At 44.0% G+C, this 24,703-nt stretch overlaps 1 protein-coding gene across 1 annotated transcript in view; it reads left to right on the top strand.

Moving 5' to 3' along the window:
* Nucleotides 1-21,984, top strand: part of LOC121719187 (sodium channel protein type 4 subunit alpha B-like) — a 92,367-nt gene extending 70,383 nt beyond the window's left edge. The window contains exons 17-28 of the mRNA XM_042105012.1: nucleotides 4,412-4,852; nucleotides 8,662-8,779; nucleotides 9,131-9,285; nucleotides 11,046-11,219; nucleotides 14,904-15,026; nucleotides 15,340-15,612; nucleotides 15,803-15,856; nucleotides 16,819-16,960; nucleotides 17,230-17,330; nucleotides 19,677-19,760; nucleotides 20,147-20,333; nucleotides 20,654-21,984. Coding sequence (XP_041960946.1) covers nucleotides 4,412-4,852; nucleotides 8,662-8,779; nucleotides 9,131-9,285; nucleotides 11,046-11,219; nucleotides 14,904-15,026; nucleotides 15,340-15,612; nucleotides 15,803-15,856; nucleotides 16,819-16,960; nucleotides 17,230-17,330; nucleotides 19,677-19,760; nucleotides 20,147-20,333; nucleotides 20,654-21,984 — 3,183 coding nt within the window. The remainder of the gene's footprint in view (nucleotides 1-4,411; nucleotides 4,853-8,661; nucleotides 8,780-9,130; nucleotides 9,286-11,045; nucleotides 11,220-14,903; nucleotides 15,027-15,339; nucleotides 15,613-15,802; nucleotides 15,857-16,818; nucleotides 16,961-17,229; nucleotides 17,331-19,676; nucleotides 19,761-20,146; nucleotides 20,334-20,653) is intronic.
* Nucleotides 21,985-24,703: the final 2,719 nt, after the last annotated feature.

The following is a 24,703-nucleotide window of genomic DNA, read 5'->3' as shown; positions in this document are numbered from 1 at the left end:
TAAGTCAGTGGGATAGCATGCTCAGTGGTCAAATTGTGATGTGGGGGTGCCTATGGGATACCATAGTGTGCAGAGTGGTCATGCTGTGATGTGGGGGTGCCTATGGGATACCATAGTGTGCAGAGCAGTCATGCTGTGGTATGGGGGTGCCTATGGGATACTATAGTGTGCAGAGCGGTCATGCTGTGGTGTGGGGGTGCCTATGGGATACCATAGTGTGCAGAGCGGTCGTGCTGTGGTGTGGGGGTGCCTATGGGATACTAGAGCTTGCGGAGCGGTCGTGCTATGGTCCTTTGTCCAAAAAAGTTTACTAGCGCAGCCAGCCTGTTTTCAAAACCTGTGAACCTTTTCACAATCACCTCCGTTTTAGTGAGTAAAAAAATAAACGCTGACTCTCTAACAGAGTAATTATTATAGCTGTGCAGCCAGATGATACAATCAAGGGTAACATCCAGGCCTCCATGAAAAATAGGATTTTATTAGGTCTAGGCAGAGGTGATTAGTGAGAGGTGAGAGGAAAAATTACAATTTTTCTTGTAGGCTACTCTGAATAGCGGTAGACGTTCTTTTACCATCTATACCATCTAAAAGCCGCTCTGGGCCCAGTTGGACCGGGAAACAGAATAATCTGCATCATGACTTAACAACCGGATAGCACGCTGAGTGCTCATGCCGTGGTGTTTATGGTTGTGATGCTGGCAGTGAGGCAAATGTATTAGGCAGCCATGACAGACTGCAGGTCAGCTTTAAACAGAGCTATTCCGGTCCACGGTGTGTGTGTGTGTGTGTGTGTGTGTGTGTGCCAGGCCGTATAGGGTCAGACACAGACTCTGAAGTAGGGTAATGCTGAAGAAGAGCTAATACACAGACCTACAGGCACCCGTCTGTCTGGGCTTTTGATCTTCGCTGTGTTTCACTGTTAAAGAGCACGGATTTACCAGATCAAGTCCTGTCCAACATCAGCCAAACACCTGTCACACACGCAACCTCTCTCTCTCTCTCTGTTCTACCAGGCAAACACCTGTCACACTTCCTATCTTTTATTATCTCTCCTTTTTTTCCTCTTTTTCTTTCTTCTCTACGTCTTCCTCTTTCACTTCCTGTCTGTCTCTGTGTCAGACATCAGACAGACAGCTGCCTTACACCCGCTGTCTCTCTTTCTTTTTCGATCTTTCTCAGTTTCCACGTCTCTCACTGTCTTTGTTTTTCTCTGTTTCTGTCTCTCTCTCCCTCCCTCTCTCTCTCTCTGATACCCTGCCACCCCCGTTTGTCACTGGGAATTTATACGGGGTGGATACAATCATGATCCAGATTACAGAGAGTGAATCTAACCAAAAAGCAGTGAAATTAGGGTTTTCCACCCAAAAAAGATTTTCTTCCCATTAAGTATGCTGCTTAGAGTTACTGAAAAGCTGTGCTTTAGTTCATGTGAAGTGTTTTGCATGTAAATCTCACTGAACCATCCAATTTCTACAACCAGCACAGACATAGACAGATAATATCCTGTAAATTGTTTTACATTCTAACCAAACTTATTGTGGTCTGTCAATTCTAACCTGGTCTGCCTAGTCATTTACTCTGGTATGCTTTGACAAAGTAACTCACTGTAAAGATGAGGGCAAGACAAACACTTTATCCCCACCCTACCCCACCCCGGACATCTGGCTTCAGTAATCAACACCTTGGTTTATGAGCTACACAACAGGAACACAGTTGGATCAGAGCACAAAATACCTGCAGCAAGCTCTTCTGCAGGAAAAGAACTCCAGAAAATAAAACTAAATACAAAATATACTATATAAATTAAATTAAAAAATCCACAGTGTGCTTGAGGGTGATCAAGCATGAGACGCTTGCAGTGACAGGGCCGGGACTGGCCTGTAGTTCTGTGTGCATGGTAAGGTGCTCAAGAGAGTGAGTGTCATGGTGAAGGTGCAAAAAGTAGTCCAACAGTAGTCCTTTAGTTCTGTGTGCATGGTAAGGTGCTCAAGAGAGTGAGTGTCATGGTGAAGGTGCAAAAAGTAGTCCAACAGTAGTCCTGTAGTTCTGTGTGCATGGTAAGGTGCTCAAGAGAGTGAGTGTCGTGGTGAAGGTGCAAAAAGTAGTCCAACAGTAGTCCAACAGTGCAAGAATAAGGTCTAGAGACCAGCATAAATAATATGGACAGATAAGAGAGTAAAAGTATAATGTAGACAAGGTAATATAAAAAACTATGTCAGTGCAAGAATGTAGCAGTAAAACAGTAGTAAAAACATTAGGCTGTGGACAGTAGTAAAACAGTAGTGGGCAGTCAGTACTCAAACATGGAGAGGGTGGAGAGGCAGACAGACTATGCAGAGAAGTCTATCTCTCCTCTTCCCTTTAGTGAAGCATTGAACAGTTCAATGGCCCTGGGGACAAATGACTTCCTCAGCCTTTCAGTTGTGCATGGCAGTGAGCAAAGTCTCCAGCTGATCAAGCTCTTTTGCTTTTTAATAGTGCTGTAGAGTGGATGACATTCATTGTCCAAGATGTTGATCAGTTTGCTCAGGGTCCTTTTATCTGATATTGAAGTGATGCACTCCAGTTCGGCTCCCACGACACGTGTGATGTTAGAGCCTGTAGTCATTAAGCTCACTTGGGTGTGGCTTCTTAGGGATGGGGGTAAGACATTATGTCTTCCACAGTGTTGCGACTCTCCGAGACGGAGACTCAGGTTGAAGATGTGCTTCAGTGGCTCCCCCAGTTCAGCAGCACAGCCCTGAGCAACCTTGGACACAGTCTGTCAGGCCCGGCTGCCCATGAAGGCTTTTTTGTCTCTCTTCAGTCCATACATACACACACACACACACAAACGTTAAACACTTAAACGTTAAGTAAATACATGAGCACAAACTGGATACTCAAAAATTAACACTCATTCACTCACCAATAGACACACACACACAGGCAGACACACACAGCATCCTCTTTGCAGTCCCGGGCCATGCTATGACCGCTGGAGATTACACTAGCTGCCTGGGCCGCATTATGAGGTAAGAGGTCACATGCTGCCCAATCAGCTGTCCACATTTCTATGGTCATTCACTAGGTGTCCAATCAGCTGTCTTCGTTTCTATGCTCACTCACTGGGCGTGGCAGACACACACAGCATCCTCTTTGCAGTCCCGGGCCATGCTATGACCGCTGGAGATTACACTAGCTGCCTGGGCCGCATTATGAGGTAAGAGGTCACATGCTGCCCAATCAGCTGTCCACATTTCTATGGTCATTCACTAGGTGTCCGATCAGCTGTCCTTGTTTCAACCCTCACTTATAGGGTGCCTCTGGAAGCCACCCTCAGAGATGATCTCATTACACACACCAACCTCAGATCACACACTCACACCAGTCTTGGGCCCTGTCCACATTAAGCTGGGTAAATATAAATCCACATAATTACACCCTTCTGTGCCCTACACCCACATTAAGAAGGTATATAACACTAAAAACAATACTTTTCCAAGAGGTTCTCTGAGGTGCAAAAATCTGAATACTCCAGGTTTGCGTTGTCATGTGTATGTGGGTTTCAGATGTGATGATGTGCGGTTGGCATGATTCTGATAAAATGTAGTGTTCCAGACACTACCAAAACAAACACTTCTATGGCGTGTTGTAGTGTGGACGCACAACTTTTGAAAAACGATACGAAAATGATCATCTGGATGGAGATCATTTTAACCTTACATATGCGTATATTGTATTTCTATTTACCTGACTTAATGTGGGCAGGGCACACACCAGTCAGACATGCATCATAGGAGCCTGTGCATGTCACAGCAACAGCAGTGAACAGAGTCAAGCTGGTTGGCTTTGGTTTGTAGAAAGGGTGTGCAGTTCTGTGGAAAAAATACAAAAAGTTACTTAATATACATTCATGCTAACAAACATCTCACACAGACCCACTGTAGTGATGGCAGTGGCAATAACTCTGGAGTACAACAGTATGTTACACATAGCATAGTACCAGTGGAGAGAGAAAATGATACATTCTGGGCTAAGTGCTTGCCTATAGCCTGTGTGTCTCCTTACTGAGATTAATACCCCCATTTGTTGTTGTTAATACACTGTCACCACACTGTTTTGTTATTGTTTTGCTACCCAAGCCCATGTGACTCCCAAATCAAGTTATGTCAAAGGTATCCTGCAGCATTCTAGAGAACTATAAACCTATTCATATACCTCAACTGTAGTCTTTTTAAGAGAGCCTTAGATAGAGAGTATTGTTCTTATATTCCCATGAGATAAAAATGCGACCCTGGCATTATAGTCATAGTGTATGATGCTCTGCAATAGTACTATAAGTTAATGCATGTAAAGGTTACCATTAATGTTTCCCTCTCCTTCTCTCTCTCTTCTTCCCCCTCTCTCTCTCTCTCCCCCTCTCTCTCAGGTGTTAAATCTGTTCTTGGCCCTGTTACTGAGTTCCTTCAGCTCGGATAACCTGTCAGCCCCAGACGACGACGGTGAACTGAACAACATGCAGATCGCCATTGCACGCATCCACAACGGCATGAGCTGGCTGGGAAACTTCTGCCATGAGCTCTGCAGTGGAGACTTCCGGAAGCAGCAACAGAAGGCCAAGGAAGCCTCGCTGAAAAGCGAGCATCCTGCCGTCGCCGCCACGGGCAACCACGTGGACTGCAATGGCATCGTGGGAGTAATCGGCCGCTACGGGGAGGTCTATGTCATCCCTGACGAGGGCGAGGACAGCTACATGACTAACCCCACCATCACCATCACAGTGCCCATCGCCCCTGGGGAGTCTGACGTGGAGTTTCTCGAGGAGGAAGAGGAGGAAACAGAGTCGTCGGAGGATGATGAGAGCAAAGCGGTGAGATTTGGTTGTTCAGATATATATATATTCCTTTTAAGTATATTTTTGGGCCTTTTATTGATGGAGGACAGTGAAGAGTGACAGGAAACAAGTGGAACAAAGAGATGGGGAGGGATCGGGAAATATTGTTCAGATAGTTTTGATACAGATATACACGACTGTTCCGATAGTTTTGATATCAGATATACACGACTGTTCAGATAGTTTTGGTCATCTGAAAAAAGGGATAGTAACTTAAGTCTAAAAACCTGTCTTCAATCAGACCATCAGATTTAGACAAGATTCTACATGCTGATAGTCTCAATAACATGATACATTTTACGTTATAGCAGCCTTGTTATATTGTAACTATAGTATTGTTTAGGAAATGATAGATTTCCAAACAATGAGTATTGAATAAAGTAGTGTATAAATTAGAAAGTAAATGTTCCTGTCTATTGCAGGGCAGGAATTGATTTTAGGATTAAATTGATTTTGTTCAGTGCATATCAATGTGCTATTACACAGCACTATTTTAATGTAATACAATGTACCTAGTGGTGTAATTACAATATAATAAGGGCAGGTTTCTGAAACAGGGCAGTGAAAACCTTTAAATATGATCATGGTAGTTTGGCAAAAACTCTGTAGGATCCCTCTCCAGTGTTCCTATTTCGTGCAGTCTTACCTCTGTCCTGTTTGGTGACAGGCTCAGCAACTGGCCAAGGCTTAGTGTCATGCTTTGCTCTGGACCACTTGTGAAATGCTTTTAGATTTACAGCACAGCAAAGCTGATTTGTGACAGAGAGACAATGTTACACTGCATTACACGAGCATGCCTGAAGTGGCCTGAATTCAGATGGAGTCAACCCTGACCCTAAAAACAAGCATCGCTTGTGCTTCTATCAGAATAAGCCAATGCCAGGCATTTGTACATTATTATTGTTTGCACCTCTGGCTAATGCTGGGCTGATTAGCCTGATTAAAATACTGCAGCTTTAAGTGTGCTGCTGATGAGAGCTGTGGCTTGGCGTGTCCCTACGAGAGAGAAGGTCGAAGGTCAGTGGGATGAGAGAGCAGCACGCAAAGGGTGGGTACGGGGGACAGATTACGCTGAGGGTCGTAAATGGATGTGGATGGAGTGGTGTTTCCGGATGCCTAATCTGATAATCTGTCAAGCAGACAAGGTGATCTCCTCTCAACTCACAGATGCAGTTACATAAGAGGACAACTGGGGGGGGGGGGGGGGCAGTGAGTGGTGAGGGGGGGCAGGGAGTGCTCTCAAGTATTTCTCTATTTCCTTTTCTTATGTCTTACTGACATACTCACTGTGTGTGGAGAGAGCGTGTGGTTGGATTTAGACATTTAGGAATGGGATACTGTCGTATTTGCTCCAATGGTGTTATAGTTGCTCTTAAAGTATGAGAGAATTATTTGGTCTTTTGGACCAAACCACTTCATTTTGTACCAGGACCAGTAAAAGCTATTTTGTAAAGTGCCTATACACCATAAGCCTCAGTGCACTAACTCCATAAGCCTCGTTCAACATGCAGCGGAGGCATTTCAAGTGCACCTTTCACTTAAATGCATCTGTTAAAAATCAGCCAAACCAAATACAATCTTTCTTAAATAGCATTTCTGAACTGCTTCCTGATGTGATGACATAACTGTACAAATATCCGGTTCAGACAACGCTGAGCAGGATGGAGGTCAGAATAGGTATTTTCATTCTGTATCTTACTGTATCTGCATAGAGAAGTTGTCACACTACAGCTATGCTACATTATTTCAGGCAAGGGTGGAGCTACAGCGCTACACTCTAGGGGCATGTCCATGAGCTCCCATGTACATGACCTCAGAGTTTAGCGCTGTAGATGCCTGGCTGCAACTCGAGCTAGGTAAAACCAATTGTTTTTGGGTTTTTTTCGTACCGACAGTACTCCGTGACCTTGAGAAACGGAGATCTATATGAAAACTCGCTGAATTTCTCCTTTGAAGGAGAAGTTCGGTGTGATATTGGACAGTTCACAAGTTCACACTCGGTATATGTTTCAACACACTTTAGGTCAATATCACACCGAACTTCTCCTTTAAGTTATGGTAACTTGATTTAAATCTGTAAGAATGTTGAAACTTAATTAAGTTTAAACATATAGTAAAGTCGACTAGTTTTTTCAAGTTGAAATTGTTTTTAGGTTTCTTTGTGCAGTAGAATTAGTAGCAGCTATAGTGGTTGATAGATAGATAGATAATACTATATTGTCAGTCTGAAATGTTTAATTTTCATTTGACATACACTGTCTCATATGTAGCCTACTTCTGTACTTACAATACCTAATTTGAGTGCATGAGTGTCAAAAACAGTCAAAAAGTTGAGTGTGGAACGGTGGACACTTTTCGCCCCTTACGGACACCATCTTGGCTACATAGCGCAACGGGGAGGGAACATTTTCAAATCACAAAAAAATACAAATGAATTCCTTTCTGAGTAATTTAACTCACCCCTTTTGCTTTTGGCTGATAGCTAAAGCTGTAATTTCCTGCTTAAATACTGCCATAGTGACATGTAGTGTTAGCCACTGCTGCTAATGTGGTGTTTCCAAGGCAACCAGCTGTGTTGGTTGTTAGATTAGCAGAAGGGCGCAGCCTGGCCTCTGAGGGCTCGATCGCTCGCCCTGTGCCCTGTTGTGTAACAGCCACTCCCAGCAGGGCGCGGACTGCTTTCGTAACTGTCACGTTGGGCCTGCAAGCCCAGAGAAGAGAGCCCAGTCCAAAAAAAAAAACAGAGGCAGCCATTAACACAGAAACACTTGCATATTATGCATGCGTGCAAGCACACTCACTCACACACACACACACACACACACACACACACACACACACACACACACACACACAAATACATTTGCATCTACAAATGCATACATGCATTAGCATGGTAACAAAGCTGAACTGAACAGAGAGAGAGAGAGAGAAGAGAGACGAGAGAGACAGATGTTAGTAATAGAAGTATTGGCAATATAACTCCATTACAGAGGATTCGCTCCTTCCTTGCAGAGATGTAAACCAGAACCTAACTCTAATCCCCAAGCTAGCGAAGCAGTAGCCTCTGTACTCGTTCCTTAATGTGGGATTAGCAATATTGGATTAAGGAAGCACCTCTGTACCAGTAATCCCAGTCAGACATTTTAAATATGTTTCCATTACTGCACTGAAAATCTCATCAAAATTGCATTAAGATGCCTGATGGTGCTCTACAGGCTGTTCTGCTCACACACAGGACTGGAGAATCTCCTGGTGCTAGCAGGCATTAGCGTTAGCATCGTGTTGTCATCAGTACCATTGAAGGTCTACTTGAGCTGTCCGAGATTATGCTCAAGGGTCACTGACCTCTTGGAAACCAGATGTTGATGCGCGTATTTGCTCTAAGTAGGTTTCAGATTTACGCCCAATCCCCTATCAGTTCTATATGGTCAATACATGTTGTTTGCATCCATGGAAGCTTTCCTCCATGTTTCTTTGACTAATGCTTAACTCTGATTCATTCATATCAATCTAATCATGATGTAATGTTTACCAAACACTGGCTAACGGATTAATGGACATGATACATGGTGTACTTAAGTTAGTCATCAGAAATACACACATTTCACAGTAATACAGGTTTCATCAGAATCGCTTAGCATCACAGCATTCCTTGAAAGGAAGGATATATAAGTGATCAAACTTTTTACCACAGTATTTATTTACATTCTTCCAGTCTAGTCACTGTTAAGCATGGTGTTTACTTAAAGGTGTACTCACAGCACTATTTCCTGTTTGCACAGGAAGTGATTAGCTTGTCTGAGGGGAGCACGGTGGACCTGCGAAGGCCAGGGGAGGAAGAGGAGGATTATTCCGAGATGGGAGACGATGCCATGGACCCGGACAACTGTTTCCCTGAGTGTAAGCTGGCTCTAGCACAAATTCATGACCAAGGGCCTTTATTTAAATGACGAGCAAAGTGCAAATTCTAAAGTGTAATTAGAGCCAATTTAATAACTTTCTAAAGTGGAATGAGAGGCAATTTAATAATTTTCTAAAAAGGAATGAGAGCTGATTTAATAATGTTCCAAATCTATTCGGTGATTTAATGCCAGGAACAATATCGTAAAATTGGTGGGCTAGATCAATCCTCCCACACGGAAGACGATAGCTTTAGTTCATGCATGAGACATTCAATTTGTTGTCTGATTTTGCTCATCTCTCTCTCTCCATTTGTTTATGTCTTTATCTCTCTGTGTGCTGATTGTCCAGTCTGTGTGCGGCACTGTAAGTGCTGTGAGATCGACACCACCCGGGGGGTGGGCCAAGCCTGGTGGAGACTGAGGAAGACCTGCTTCCAGATCGTGGAGCACAGCTGGTTTGAGACCTTCATCATCTTTATGATCCTCCTCAGCAGTGGAGCTCTGGTGAGAGGACGAGAGTGTGTGTGTGTGTCTTTGTTTGTTTGTGTGTGTGTGAATGTTCATGCAGCCTAATCTTAGTCTGAGGTCCAACCTCCTCCCTTTTCCTCCTGTGCATGTTATTGGCTGCAGCAACCCCTGATAACCATTTCAGCTGCTACTGTATCTGCCCAGTCCCTGATCTGGCTGTGATTCCCTGCTCCAGGTCCTCTGGAGTCACCAGCTATCTGGGACATCTCCATGCCTTAATCTCCTTCCACCACACACAGAGACCTCCAGAGCAGCCATATTTTGGGGGGGGGGGGGGGGGGGGACTTTTTTATGCCTTTAATACGACAGGATAGTGGAGAGTGACAGGAAGTGAGTGGGAGAGAGAGTTGGGGTGGGATCCGGAAAGGACCACGGGGCGGGAATCGAACCCGGGTCGCCAGCGTTAGGTGCAGGTGCCCCAGCCAGTTGTGCCACGGCTGGGGCCCAGAGCAGCCATATGTTGCTGATGGAAACCCCTGACCTGAACGGCAGCGCTAAAGCTAACTGTGGGTTTTAAATCCTTAGGAAACTCAGCACTAAAGTTAACCTTTAGTTATAACTCATCAGGAAACTCAGCGCTAAAGCTAACCTTTAGTTCTAACTCATCAGGAAACTCAGCGCTAAAGCTATTTAGATGGAACTCAACTCATCAGTAAACTCAGTGCTAAAGCTAACCTTTAGTTATAACTCATCAGGAAACTCAGATAAACTAAAGCTCCAGTGTTGCGAACCCTTAGTTATGACTCCTCAGAAACCGTTGTACTCAGACTCTAATGTTGCTAGTTTAACGTAAGTCTGCCAACGGCCTTTTCATTGCTCTGGGTCTCCCAAAACTGAATGCGCTACTGACAAACCCAATAGTTCATACCAGCATGTCTTTTTTCTCGCGTCTAAATCATGACTCATCATAGGAACTAGCATTTCATTTTCTTTGCTACAGGGATGTTATGTTTTTTTTTCTGACTATTTTAGAGCTCTGGTTTGATGTCTCTCACATGAGCAGCAGCGCAGTAGTAGTGCACTGGACAATGTGACGTGTCATCTCCCAGTAAACCTAAATCCTGACCATGAACTCCATCTCCGTGGAACTGTACTGACTGATAACTGTCCATCCTCTAATCCTAAATCTGGGCAGAGAATTACACACTGAACCGCTGCCCTTGACTCACCATCTTGCTGACTGTGATCACTGAAGTGACATCACTGTGACCCCAGCAGAGGTGGATAAAGACACGGCCAGTTCCTGATCATTAAAATACTCTCGCTGCAGTGTAGCCACCATGAGGTGTAAAACTATGAGTAGAAATGTGTTATTGCTGTCAAAAGGAACCATATTTGTTCAGTGTTTCTTAGTCAAATGAACAAGCATGACATTTTTCATCCATTAAGTAATTTATCCAATTATGTATTGATTTATTCATCCATGAATTATTTATAATAACTAACCAGGTCCCATAAATTTGATTAATCTTCCACCAACAAATGGATGAATAGGAGGGATCCCCCAGTTGATTTGACGTGTAATTATCCTTCCAGACCAGGCAGTGTAGCTTCCATTAATCCATTAATCCATCCATCCATCCACCAATCTATCCATCCAGTCATCTATCTATCCATCTATCCATCCATCCACCAATCTATCCATCTGTCCATTCATTCATCCATCCATCCATCCATCAACTCACTTGAATGATGATAATATCGGGTTAAGCAGGTAGTGTGTCCATGTGTTGCAGGCCTTTGAGGACATCTACATCGAGCAGAGGAAAGTGGTGAAAGTCATCCTGGAGTACGCTGACAAGGTGTTCACCTACATCTTTGTGCTGGAGATGTTCCTCAAGTGGACTGCCTACGGCTTCAAGAAGTATTTCACCAACTACTGGTGCTGGCTGGACTTCCTCATTGTGGATGTGAGTATGACGACGAGACTCACCTCTCTGCTGTCTTCCTCCCGAGTGCCCAAGCCAGGCGCACGTGTAACTGCCTCAGTTGGGCTCAGGATTAGTGTCCAAGGGAGATTTGCGGGAGCCTTGTGGTATCATCTAAGAGAAGGTTATCCATTCAGAATGCTCAATATCAATTATGACTACTTGTGCATAATATATACAGTGAAACCGTTCCTCTCTTCATAACAGACATCATCTAATGTCTTCTTATCTCTTTGAATGGTGTCCACTACATAAAGAGGAACTCGGTCAGACTTTAGAGGTTACAGAAACTCTACGAGCTGTCAGAACAATCATCTCCGCATTGAGCTTTATTCTGTTCAGGTACAAGTCCGTGCAGATCTCTTGCAGTGCACATTGTCATCCATTTGTAAGACCTAAATTGTGTTTCCATCTGATTTTAGTTTGTAGTCAATCCTGTTTAGATCCAGGAGATGTCCTGGATTTACAGACAGATAAAGCAACTGGTTACTCACTGTGTGTGAGCATTGATATGCAACCATGGCATTTGATATGGCATTTGATATGCGTCTGGCATTTGATATGCAACCATGTAATGTCCTCTTCTGAGGTCACTTCTTTCTTTGACTACTATCTATGTGTATTATGCGGATAGAATGATAAACGTGCATGCACCCTTTCTCCTCTTACACACACACACACACACACACACACACACACACACACACACACACACACACACACACACACACACACACACACACACACACACACACACACACACACACAGCAAATATCCAGCCTCAAACCCGCACAAAACATGGGCAACACAGTGACAAACACATGACAATCCCATGGCAACCCCCCCTCACTCTGTTTCCTCTGGTTTCACCCTGTCGGTGGGCCCCTAACAGATCACCACACACACCTCTAACGATAGGGTAAGTTCATAGGTCAAAGGTCAAAGGTGAGTAGCGGCTCAGGGCGGAGCCGGCGCCTGCCTCAGCACCTCGACTGCCTGTGTGTCTGCCTCTCCTGTTCATGGGGCGATATCAAAAGCCACTGTCTCGTCCTCACTCGGCCTTATTTCACTACGGAAGTTATACATAAACCCACACATGGCCTCTTTGAAGGCCGCTCTTTTGTGTTTGCACACCAGACTTTGGCTTTTATATCGTATGACAGTCCGTGTGATCATGTAACCTAACTTTTATCTACAGAAGATTTAGGATTTTCTGGTCATGTTCATATTTGCTCAGGTTGTATTACTCTCTTGGGCGGGTGGCTTTTGGGCTTTTCTGTCTGGTGAAGAAACACATGTATAATTTGTTTGAGAAACAAGCAACTGAAGCCTGTTTAGGATGTGGACACATTCAAAGATACATTAATGGTGTTCATGATCAAAGAGCTTACACTAGGTCAGGACGATCACAGGGCACGCACACGTTGACTAGTAATGTTAAAATGCAAAAGTTTACGTACCTACAGATATCTGTGCATATTTCTGTATTTAATACATGGAAATTAATGTATTTATAATAATTTAATTTATGTCTTTATATGTAGTGATTGTTTATTAGATGTCCAAATAAGGAGTGTCAGAGCTAAAGAGATTTAAAATTATGTGAATTAAATATCTTCTTTAGATATATTCAAAGGAATCCATTTAACTTTCTTTTATAAAGAAATACTTGGGACCGATGCGCCTGGTTTGTATATGAGAACAGATCAGGCCTTGATTTAACGCCAGTATCCATATTGGCCACACCGGATACTTATTTGGCTACACTAAACAACTGGACCATGCTATTGGAAAAACACACAATAATAAAATGCTGATCAAGTTTCTAAAATTCTTTATAAAAAAGCCCTCACTCTATTTGATATACATGCATATGGATAATGTATGCATGTATAGGTGAGTATGTGTCTACTGTCTGTGTCGCTAACTGTGTGTGAAACGACATGTACACATACTGGTCCATGGTTTATCCTCATCTTGTATGTGTTTGACTCCATCCACTGACCTCATACTCACGTCCAATCATCACCTTCTCCAATGGGCCATTCGACAGCGAAACCCCACATAACTGTTCTGAATACGCCATACTGTTGTCTATGAATGTAGAATAGAGTGGAAGTGATTGGTGCTAAAAATGAACCAAAAACAACAAATCAAACTAAAAACAAAACCTCCAAAACTTGATTTATAAATTACTCTAAATTCACCCGAAACTCAATGAAACTAAATCACATGATGTGTCCCAAATATTAATTTCCTGTAGAATGTCCCAGAAACAGTGAAATAATATTGAATGTAAGGTCTGAAGCGTTTGATCATTATAGCTGTTTGTCATCACATATGTCATTTTTTTATATCACTGTTGTTTTGTTGTTTTTCTTTCTTTGTTAATGTTTTTTTCTGATACTATTTCCTGGTACAGGAAAATGTACAGATGTGTGTGACAGGAATCAGGGTTTAAGTTAGTTAACGGTAATTTGCATTTCAGAGATTACTTCTTACTCTGAGCAATTTTACATTTGTAACCAGAGGCGGAAACAACACATGCTTACATTACAGGTGACACACCTTCCATGATCTAGTCCTCTCAAACTAGGACTGGGACCCTGGGAATGTGGCTGTGTGTGTGTGTGTGTGTGTGTGTGCCATATTGTAGTCCTCTTAAACTTGGGACTGGGTCACCCTAGGAATGTATCAGTGTGTGTGTGTGAGTGTGTGAATCATATTGTAGTCCTCTATAACTGGGAATGGGACCCTGGGAATATATGTATGTGTGTGTGTGTGTGTGTGTTGTAGTCCATGTTATATGTTATCTTGGACTGGGATCTTGCTAGCTTTAGTTAAGTTGTTCATTTTTTGCGTTTTAGGGCTGAGCTACACCAGGCGCGTAACTGAAGCGTTCCGTTCGCGTTGCGTCTGCTGCAACAATTAGCTTCCACTGTAATCCATGGAAGTAGCTACACCAGACGTGACAGTGGGGCGTACGTTCGAAAAAAATAGACCATTCATCTAAAATGGATTTTACGCGTCGCGAACGGAACGCTTCAGTAGCTCATACCTTAGGGTAATACTGTGATGCTGCATTTGTAGAGCTGCACAACCAGAGAGTGTGTGCAGTTTTGCCTGCCAGGCTGCATTAGAGCATACTGTATACTCGCTGGCTTGGGAAGGGACACTGTCACATCCGGCATGTGCCCAGTGGTTGAGTCTGCTCTGGTGTTGCTCACTATGGGTGGCCAGTGCTGGGAAGATGCTCTGGTTTCTCAGGAGGTCTATCCACCAGCACTTTGTATTTGTGTGTTTCCCATTTGCTGTGGGAAAGAGATCTCATAACGTTACAGTCAGCGTGTCTTGGGTCTTGTAGCAGGTAACCAAAGTCTTACTGACTAGCGATCTCATAACGTTACAGTCAGCGTGTCTTGGGTCTTGTAGCAGGTAACCAAAGTCTTACTGACTAGCGATCTCATAACGTTACAGTCAGCGTGTCTTGGGTCTTGTAGCAGGTAACCAAAGTCTTACTGACTAGCGATCACTAGATGGACGCTACCAGCACGTCAACCTTTGTTGGAGGTGTAATCTAGTTTTGTGTGTGTTTGTGTGCATCTGTGCCTCTGTGTGTGTGTGTGTGTGTGTGTGCGTGCGTGCGTGCGTGCGTGTGCTGACAGGTGTCTCTCATCAGCCTGGTGGCCAACTCTCTGGGTTACTCCGACTTCACGGCCATCAAGTCCCTGCGGACCCTAAGAGCACTTAGGCCTCTCAGAGCCCTGTCACGATTTGAGGGCATGAGGGTGAGTTACATACACACACGCACGCACACACACACAAACACACACAATTTCAGGATGAACCTAAAATCCACTATAACCAGTACTTTCTGTACTGAAACATTACATTTCATCCGAAAGCCAGATATCCCTAATTTTTTAGTAGTGTATCTATTTACCACCCCCCCCACCACCACCACCACCACCACACACACACAGTATGTATCTATTTACCTCCCCACACAAACACATACACACACACACACACACACACACACACACACACACACACACACACACAAACGCTTGTATCTTTCTGTATGTGTGTGTGTTCCAGGTGGTGGTGAACGCTCTGATCGGGGCCATCCCCTCCATTATGAACGTGCTGCTGGTCTGCCTCATCTTCTGGCTCATCTTCAGCATCATGGGCGTCAACCTGTTCGCCGGCAAGTTTGGCAAGTGCGTGAACCGCATGGGCTACCTGCACAACGCCTCCGTGGTCAACAACAAGTCCGAGTGCCAGAGCATGAATGACACACAGTTCTACTGGACCAAGGTCAAGGTCAACTTCGACAACGTGGGCATCGGCTACCTGTCGCTTCTGCAAGTGGTGAGAGCCTACTGGGATCTGCTTCATGCAAGGGGCGCTTTACAATTATTTTTTATTATTCTGGTGCAGCATGGTCTTTGATTTGAAGTTAGCAAACATGATGATAAAATCTCATCTGGTTTGGTCTTTGTGTTGTGATATTAAAATGTGTTATGATATTTTGATGTGCTATGATATTTCTGTCCTTAAGGCAACTTTCAAGGGCTGGATGGAGATCATGTATGCAGCTGTAGATTCTCGTGGGGTGAGTATGTGTGTGTGTGTGTGTGTGTGTGTGTGTGTGTGGTTTTACTGTAATTTTTCTCTTTTCTGTTCTTTTCTTTCATTGTGACATGTTAAATGCAGTTAATTGCATTCTTTGGCATGTTAAATATTATGGCATGTTAAATGTATGTTAAATGTAATTTAATTTCTTGTTGCATATAAGATGTGCTTAATTTACTGTGATTTCCTACCTATTAACCAAGGTTTATAGCCTGACGAGCCAGACCCACATCAAGATCAGTGCTCAGTCCGAGGGGCGGGACAATCGGTTGTCTTTCAAATTCCCTCTGCACGCAATAGGATAGCGCTACAACTCATGAGTCCCATGCATTTTCCTACCAGCGGAGCTAGTTGGCTAGTTCAAACTTTTGCCAACTTAAAAAAAGCTTAACTCGTGTCACGCTGTTCGCCAACAGCAACATCCATCTTCTTTGTTTTCAAGTAGCAGGGAATTCACGCCGAACCGTTGCAACTCTGCCATCAATCATTATGTTAAGCCCGCCTACCGACTCTATACACAATGTGATTGGCCTTATCGAAGTTTAATTTTACCAGCTCGCAAGCCAACGGAGAGTTGCTAGACTACCCTGGCAGCAGGTTACATTTGCTGCCGCTAGGGTGCCTCTAGATTTCTAGGCTACAAGGTTTATATATATTGCAAAAATGTCTTCAGCTTGAGGTTAATATTAAGGATCAGGCTATAGATAGGAATGCATAAATTTTCTTCATTCTTATTAATGATTAAAGCACAACCTGATTCTGATTCATTGGGCTACTGGGCACTGTGGTCAATTCATGGGTGTATGGTTTTGTCTTTTTTACTTTGCATAAAACACTGTCATGCTGTTCATACACAATGCGGCTAATGCACAGGAAATGACTGTAATTCCTTTCCTTCATGTTCGATGCACTGAATTGTGTTCCTTTGCCTCGTCCTGTAAGGTGGAGGACCAGCCCATAAAGGAGATCAACCTGTACATGTACCTCTACTTCGTCATCTTCATCATTTTCGGCTCCTTCTTCACACTCAATCTCTTCATCGGTGTCATCATTGACAACTTCAACCAGCAAAAAAGAAAAATCGGTAAGAAGACCCTATCATGCTGAAAGCATTCACTGAAACAAAACGATGCTTTTTTTGCCCTGACTAATTACTATTATTACTATTACTATTTTTCTTTGCTTTTGTTTATGTAAAGTACATTGAATTACCCTTGTGTATGAAATAGATATAAACTTACCTTGTCTTGCCTTGCATTGAAATTAAATATCCTGAGCAAATCTCTGTGTATATTATGGATAATTATGCAGACATACAGTATTTTCTAACCTACAAATGCTTGTTGTGCGCAGGGGGGCAGGACATCTTCATGACTGAAGAGCAGAAGAAGTATTATAACGCCATGAAAAAGCTGGGCTCTAAAAAACCCCAAAAGCCAATCCCAAGGCCAATGGTAAGAAACAATTGCGATCTCTAGATGCTGTCAATCAACTTGGAGCTGATGCATGTGTCATATCAGCCCTGAGGTGCCCTGGGTGATTTCCCTCCAACGCCTGGTTAACTGACCCATAAAGTGCTGTCTTACTGCTTGTCCTAACTGCATGCAATGTAAACGAACAATCCGATAAAATCCATTTAATTGCATTGTTTTCAATTGGAGTGTCCTGACAGTATGAGACGCGAAGCAGTGCTGTGCAGCGCGATGCAACGCAACGTTATCAGAGAACTTTTGACGGACGCCCCATTTCTATTCTCGATCTGGCTGCTCTGCTATTTTGAAGGACAAATTTTACGCAATAGTAGGATATATGTAACAGATTCAGTGTAGACAGATAACACTGAATGCTACAAGACGCTCACTCAGATCTTGTTAGGACACCCTGTTAGGTTATACCAGGGGTGGGCAACTAATTTCCCCAAGGGGCCACATGACAAACTGGGACTGTTGAGGAGGGCCGGATCCAAAATACCGAACTCAAGTCTGAACTCAATTCTGTCCAATTCTATTCTGTTCTTGTATACCATTAAGTAAATCATATGGTTTTGTTTACTACTCGTAAGAACAGATGAAAATGTGAGGGAAACAAAGGAAAAACAGCAATAGGCTATTTAATCTATGTCCAGTATTTAATCCTCATTCTCAAAAATGATTTTTTGACATTGGCATTTCTTTTTTCAGTTTTCAAAGACTGATATAAAAAAGTACTACAATATCTATATAATTAGGCTAGGCCATGAAAGTGTGACACTCAACACTCAGCAATATTTCACCATTAAATCATTACCATCATTAAATTAACTCTATGCAGAATTAGACTATGAAAATGTGGAGCAGACAATAGTAGGCTGTCATTAGCAGAAAGAAAACTATTTTAAAAATGTAGGCTATGTTTTTGCTTTACTTTATGCACAAAACTGTGATTGGTCAACTCGCCCTGTGTGTTGAGCCGGCTGCTAACATAAGCTTTGCAAATAAACTCAGACATATTTTGGTTACAATGAGGGGGTTATCCGAATGTAAACTATCTATCTGCCAGTAACGTTTTGAAATTAACACTTCGTATCGCCAACAAACAACGGTGGTGAGCGACACAGACATAAGACACACAAAACTTTGAAAGGTTTACGCCGACTTAAAGGCAACTGCATTGTGTCGACGCAGAAGCATAAATTCTATTCACCAGCACATCAGTGAGGGTGTTTACATCGTATGCATCCACGCACAAATGTATGGGCGTACAAATAGCAATCGCTTTTAAAATAAAAGCAACGATATTGATTTGCGTGCATTATCTCTATGCTAGGCTCTTGACTATTGTTCTTTCACGGACCTTACGCGGGCCGGTCAGGGAAAGCCCACGGGCCGGATGTGGCCCGCGGGCCGGATGTTGCCCATGTATGGGTTATACGCTACTGACACATCAGTGGTTCTCACCACTGACACGAGCCGTGGTTCTCACAACTGACACGAGCCGTGGTTCTCACCACTGACACGAGCTGTAGTTCTCATCACTGACACGAGCTGTGGTTCTCACTACTGACTCGGGCTGTGGTTCTCACAACTGACATGAGCTGTGGTTCTCACTACTGACATGAGCAGTGGTTCTCACTACTGACACATCAGTGGTTCTCACTCCTGTGGCCTTCTGTGTGGTTTCCATCCTTCCACTCCTCTGAACACCTCATGTAGCTGACCTTCATCATCATCATCATCATCATTATTACACTGACCTTCATCAGGTGCACATGGAGGTGGAAAAGTTAAGCGATCTGCACATAGGCGCCGACATAAGTTTGGTGCACTCTGCTTTCGTTGTTCTCGCACATGCAGGAATGATGCACCTGACAAAATAGAACTGAATGCTTTAGAGAAAATAGAACTGAATGCTTTCAATTTAATAGAACTGAATCATTATCTACACGGCGGCAGCAAAGGTCCATGCTGGTTTGTGGAGTTGCATTGAAAACAACGGAATCTACTGTAATCAGACGTTGAAAACGGAGTGAGCCTCACTCATGCCAGTGCCTATGTGCGGAGTGCTTTAGGTGATATGTTACAGTTTAAAAACACCACAATCTAGTTCAGTTTTACAGCTTTCAAAGAATGGTCAACTGAGAGTTAGGAAGGTCTGCTTACCTATCTACTGTATGTCCTCGTGTGCAGGTCTGAGTTGTTTCCACTAAATAATATCTTGTAAAATGATATGCATTATACAGTATACATTAATGATTTTCTTCAACTCATCCAGTCAAATGAGTACTGTACTGAAGCTGACAGTCCCCCTGTGTTTTCATCTAGAATGAAGTGCAGGGGTTCTTCTTCGATCTGGTTGCTAAGCAGGCCTTCGACATCACCATCATGATGCTGATCATCCTGAACATGGTGTGTGGGATTATTCTGATGTTTAACTGAGACTTGTCATTAGATGTAAAGTTCAACACAATACATTTGTGTTCCGGTAAAAGTTATTTAAAACGTCCCTTTGACCTGAGAGACTCTTTACTTACTAAAATTACATTATGTAGACTGTCTGCAATACTGTGTGCGTATGATTGAAGCTAGACAAAAACACGTCTTTTAATGTTGTATGTGGTGGTATGTGTGTGACTAGCGTGGAGCAGTGTGCCTTTAAAAACAGAACCAAAAGTATGCATGTACTTTGGACTGCTCTGGTGTTGTTTTCCCCTGCTCTGGGCTTCGGTGCCAGTCGTTGAAACGGCTAGTGTAGATGAAATGGCTCAGCTCACTGCTGTGTCTCACCTGGACAGGTAACGATGATGGTGGAGACAGACGAGCAGTCAGAGCACATGGAAACGGTGCTCCACTACATCAACCTGGTGTTCATCGTCATCTTTACGGCCGAATGCCTCGTCAAAATCTTCGCCCTACGCTGCTACTTCTTCACCATCAGCTGGAACATCTTCGACTTTGTTGTGGTTATCCTGTCCATCGTCGGTGAGCAGAGGGTCATGGATGTACACAAACAACAACAACAACAACAACAACAACAGCAGCAACACATTACATTACATTTTCTATAGCACTTTACAGTGGGGGGGGGGGGGGTCACCTCAGCCACCACTAAGATAAGATAATATGAACTTTATTAATCCCAGGAAAGGGAGTTCAAATGTTACAGCAGCAGACTATTAACAAGAAACAGACAACATTTGTATGTAACCGCTTAGTTAAAACTGTTTTTTTATTGAAAAAGTGTCCTCAGATCCTCGCCACTATATTAGCAGTAAGCTCTGTGTTTTTATTTGTCCCCACAGGAATTGTGCTGGCTGACATCATAGAAAAGTACTTTGTGTCCCCCACCCTGTTCCGCGTCATCCGACTGGCGAGGATTGGACGCGTGCTACGTCTGATCCGCGGTGCAAAAGGAATAAGGACGTTGCTCTTTGCCTTAATGATGTCACTTCCTGCCCTTTTCAACATCGGCCTCCTGCTCTTCCTGGTTATGTTCATCTATTCCATCTTTGCCATGGCCAACTTCGCCTATGTCAAGAAGCAGGGCGGCATCGATGACATGTTCAACTTCGAGACGTTCGGCAATAGCATGATCTGCCTCTTTCAGATCACTACATCGGCCGGCTGGGACAACCTCCTGGACCCAATTCTCAACAACTCGCCCGAGGAATGCAACTCGCAGGCGGTCAACACGGGCACCAACATGAAGGGGAACTGCGGCAACCCATCCGTGGGCATCGCCTTCTTCGTGTCCTACATCATCATCTCCTTCTTGATTGTGGTCAACATGTACATCGCCATCATTCTGGAGAACTTTAGCGTGGCCACTGAGGAGAGCACGGAACCTCTGAGCGAGGACGACTTTGAGATGTTCTACGAGGTGTGGGAGAAGTTCGACGTCGAGGCCACGCACTTCATCGAGTTCGCCAAGCTCTCGCGTTTCGCCGACACGCTTTCGGAGCCGCTGCGCATCGCCAAGCCCAATAAGATCAAGCTCATCTCCATGGACCTGCCCATGGTGAGCGGCGACAAGATCCACTGCCTGGACATCCTGTTTGCCTTCACCAAGCGTGTGCTGGGCGAGTCGGGCGAGATGGACGCCCTCAAGCAGCAGATGGAGGAGAAGTTCATGATGCTCAACCCCTCCAAGGTGTCCTACGAGCCCATCACCACCACGCTGAGGCGCAAGCAGGAGGAGGTGTCTGCCTCCATGATCCAGCGCTGCTACCGCAGGCACCTGGTGCGCCGCCACATGAAACATGCCTCCTACCTGTACCGCCGCATCAACCAGGAGGGCGGGGGGATGGCGCTGGAGAGGCCGGAGGGGGGCGGGGACAGGAGAGGGGAGGACGAGGAAGCGGCACCTGAGCAAGAGGGCCTGATCGCCAGCATGATCCGTGAGCACTACGGGCCCCCCGCGGAGGTGGTGGACGTGGAGGCTCTGGAGGCGGAGGCCGCGGAGGAGGGAGCGAGCCTGTCGTCCGTCTCGTCGCCTCCGTCGTACGAGAGTGTGACGCGGGCAGCCGCGGTTGACACATATCAGGTGGTGATCCCTGTGGTGCCTCTTGCCGGGGACCTTAGGGACCAAGACACAAGCACAGCAGAGGAAGGATACGATGAAACGTTCCTTTAGGAGGGTTTTTTTTTAAAAGTTCTCTAAAGACTGCTTTTTTGGTTTGGTTTGTTTTTGTTATGAAACTCAAGAAATATACTGTTTTTTTCTGTTCTCTGGGGATTGACTGGATGAGATACTCGGCAATATATTCTAGCAATGACCTATTTCTAATGAGTGATTCACGAGGAACCACATTTCTTTGCTCCCAGAACCACTTGAGATCAACGATACATCCGATGAGTTACTCAAAACTAATATACTCAGATTGACTTTTTGACATGGTTTCTGTCTAACATTGTCTCTGATGAACAGGTTATATGGTCACCATAACACATACATCTCATCATTATTCCAAAAAACATTTTCAAAGCTGTTGTGTAACATATTCCAAAATGTTGAAACTTTACATAGGCTACCTGTATCCATATCCTACACCAAACTAAAACAATATTTTAATACCATTAAATTGTGGCAATTGGCTAAAATGAGTTGGGTGGATCAGACAGAAGATAGTTGTGTGTGGGGAAACTTAAATCAGTTTTGTTTGTGTTTTAACTCATTTCCTAAAGGTGCCATGGTGTACAGTAGTCATATCAGACGTGGAAATCCAAAAGCCCAATCTGTAATATCAGTGTCAGTCTGTGACACACTGCACAGCTGAGGGTAATCTCTCCTCAAACCTACTTCATCTCCAACTACCACTGGATGTGTCTTGCACAGAAATGAGCAAGAGACAAAAGAGTTCAGTAAAAAAAGAGACAAACAAATAAATGTCTCGAAATGTGGACCCTGAGTAAACCCTCCTGGCTTCCTGTGAAGAGCTTGGTGTGGTCAAGAGAAGTGTGCCTGATTCGGACTCTAGGCTGGGCTCGCACAGACACGCTCTGAAACCTAAACCCAAGAGAAGCCCTCTGTGGAACAGAGATGGCTCTGGTCTGATCTAGATGTGGAACAGGTCTGACCTAGTTCTGGCTCTGGTCTGATCTAGATTTGAAACAGTTCTAACCTAGTTCTGGTCCTGGTCCTGGTCTGATCTAGATTTGAAACAGTTCTAACCTAGTTCTGGTCCTGGTCTGATCCAAAGCTGCCTGGGGTCTGATCTAGATTTGAAACTAGTTTAATCCAAAGATGCTCAGAGGATGATCTAGGTTTGAAACTGGTCTGATCTTAGGCTGCCTAGGGGATGATCTAGATTTGAAACTGGTCTGACCCTATGCTGCCCTGGGGTCTGATCTAGATTTGGCTCAGATCTGTTCCAGATTTTGTCACTCTGGGAATCTGATGTTTCAAGAAGAGTAAAAACACAATAAACACCTTTTTATTGATTGAGTGATAAAGACAAAAATCTATATAATATACATATATATTTCTAATGTGTTTTTATGTAATACATTATATTTAAATGACACTTATAGGACAGGAGATGCAATTAGGGAAGTATTGTTCACTAGGTAGCCACATTTTTCTATAAAATAATGCTTTCCTCAAAAGTATGTTTTCCACTTTGAATAAAATTAACACATTTATGGACTGTTGATATTAAAGTTAATAAAATATATTTTCCATGAATTTGTTTACAAGCAACACAAATCTCTGTCAGAGGTATACTTATATTTGAATTGTAACAAATTGTAGCAAAAATATTGTCACAGGATTTAGTCAAGCAGCCGGAGCAGCCAGATCAACATGTGTGCTTACTGACATGTGGAGTGTGCAGAGATGCTACTGCTGCACATGTCTCAGTTGTTCTGCTTTATCTGTACTTTTCATAGAGTACATTTGGATAGGCTCCTGTGTTTCATATTGCACGGTGAGGCAGAGAGAGAGAGACAGAAGGGGAATGGGAAACAGGCAAAGAGAGAGAGAGATAAAGAAATGGAAAGAGGGAGAGATAGAGAAGTAGAGAGAGAGTGGCAGAGAGGGAGGTAGGGAGGGGGGGGTAGAGAGGGAGAGGCAGAGATGGAGAGATAGAGTAGCAGAGAGATATAGAGAAGCAGAGTGAGATGGAGAGATAGAGTAGCAGAGAGGGGTAGATAGAGAGGCAGAGAGAGATGGAGAGATAGAGAAGCAGAGATGGAGAGAGCGTAGCAGAGGGAGGGAGAGATAGAGAAGCAGAGGGAGGGAGAGATAGAGAAGGAGAGAGAGGGAGATAGAGTGGCAGAGAGAGTAGCAGAGGGAGGGAGAGATATGGAGAGAGAGTAGCAGAGAGAGAAGGAGGGAGCGAGTAGAAGAGAGATGGGGAAATAGAGAGGGAGAGCGGTTGAAAAGAGGGTAAATCAAGTAGCAGGCATCTGGGCCTAGAGGATAATCTCGGTGTAAAAAAAAATCACTAGTCTTAATTACACACAAAAGCACGCACATAGTTTATCTCTCTCTCTCACACACACACACACAGAAGACACATTTTAAAATACACATATCATTGCAAACCTCATTTCCATTCAGTTAATGCACTCCACCCACCCTGAAACACACACACACATCCTCACACACATTGCCTTGGTCCAAGAGGCCAGTGGTGACAGCTGCTGTCTGTTGTGTTGTTTGGCGTTGTGTAAAGGCTGGTGTCCACCTATGTGACTGTGACTGTGACTGATCTGACTCTGCAGTGTCTGCACATGTGGCCCAGGATTACCCCCCTCAGAGGGCAAAAGAGACGGCCGGCCGGCAGATTAAAGAGACACCATTACTAATTACTAAATCACTGACACACACATGGGCTGGTCAGCTCCGCTCA

Source organism: Alosa sapidissima, chromosome 1 (genome assembly GCF_018492685.1).
Source record: "Alosa sapidissima isolate fAloSap1 chromosome 1, fAloSap1.pri, whole genome shotgun sequence".
In the NCBI taxonomy this organism is placed as follows: Eukaryota; Metazoa; Chordata; class Actinopteri; order Clupeiformes; family Clupeidae; genus Alosa; species Alosa sapidissima.
The sequence above is the reverse complement of the archived record's forward strand: the minus strand, read 5'-3'. Positions and strand labels throughout refer to the sequence as shown.